At 47.6% G+C, this 1,353-nt stretch overlaps 1 protein-coding gene across 1 annotated transcript; it reads right to left on the reverse strand.

The window, feature by feature from the left end:
* Positions 1-999: 999 nt before the first annotated feature.
* On the reverse strand, positions 1,000-1,353 carry EDB93DRAFT_1044287 (uncharacterized protein; the record flags this gene model as incomplete). Its single annotated transcript, XM_041444601.1, has 1 exon — positions 1,000-1,353. A coding segment is annotated over one exon (354 nt), but the record flags the coding sequence as incomplete, so codon positions are not given.

Genomic DNA, 1,353 nt, shown 5'->3' on the forward strand with positions numbered 1-1,353 from the left:
ACTGTTACAACTTGGATGGTATCTGTTGACGACGCTCAAACAGAGCGTGTGTCGTCAACGGTCGAGGACGTCCTTGGGCTAGCCCAAGGTTAGGGGTCTTACTTGGCGAGGCTTTGGCAAGTAAGATTTGACGCCTATGTCCAAATCGGGTAGCTTATGTCAAGCGGGTGCGAGACGATAAGCTATATCGGCCAAAGCTTACGACACCCGGAGGTTAATCGTAAGATCGTCGTTAATTAGAAGGACAGAAGTCCGACTAGTTAACAGGGGCTTTGCTCGTCGACGAAGTCGATGAGTAAAGATCGAGACTATAGGCTTATCCGCGAGGAGCAGATAAGAAGATAGAATATAGACTGCTGGCGAGGCAGAAAGGATCACTCTGATGAGAGTAGGAGGTCAAGAACCAAGTAGATTCAAGTTAAGGAATACGGTACATGGTTGCGAGTTTATATAGAGGATAGGAAGTGTATTAGTGGATGATAACTCGTACTACCAAGTGAAGTAATCGGTAAAGGGCATAACCATAAAAGGAAGGCACATTCGGGGTGAGACACGGGTGAACCAGAACGTGCTTGATAAGAAAGTGAGTCAGAGGTCAAAACAAGAAGTGAAACGCGCAGGGGCACGATCGTGCAACTGCGGATCTAAGTATAAGTAACATGTGCGACTGCGCACTGAGTCAGAGATCGAAAAAGGGAAAAGGGCAAAGGGGATGTGTCGTGCATCATATCATAGGTTACCGTCCGGACAGTAAGGGCAAGGGGACTGTCCACAGGATCAGTCAGGTGGTGGAACGGAGCATGGGTATGCTTCATCAGTGAAAGGATCCGGCCAGATGTACTGGCTCTGCTGAAGCGACAGATAGAGAGCGAAAGGGAATGCGAGGATGACAAGGATGACAAGGGTAAGGTCGGGGTAAGGGTATGATGCGAGGGCTGATACGAGGAGGATTAGGAGAAAAATGGTAGGGGCCCAAGCATCTAGATGTTCTTGTAACAGGCACTGGTCGAGATCAGAAAAGGGACCGGTGAATGTGATACAAGTGTTTAAACACATGTGGTGTTTGATCGAGTCAATATTGCTAAGTTCTGCGATGAGGCGTTTGACACCACGATAAGATGGGATATCTTCTGCTCCAGGAAAACTTCTTGCTGCAGAATCGGCAATCCCCTTATATGCAGCCTGAGCTGCATGTTCAAGATGAAAGTACATCTGGATACCATGACAAATAATTGGACTTGCGATACGAGGTGGCTGCTGAGGCAGATTTCGCAGTTTCTCAAGAGCTTCAGGTGTAAGTTTCGCAACTGGGTCATCAAAAGATGCTGCACGAAGCGCTTGAATAAATGAGAA

This window comes from Suillus bovinus, assembly GCF_016758785.1.
Source record: "Suillus bovinus strain UH-Sbo-P2 chromosome Unknown EDB93scaffold_85, whole genome shotgun sequence".
Taxonomy (NCBI): Eukaryota; Fungi; Basidiomycota; class Agaricomycetes; order Boletales; family Suillaceae; genus Suillus; species Suillus bovinus.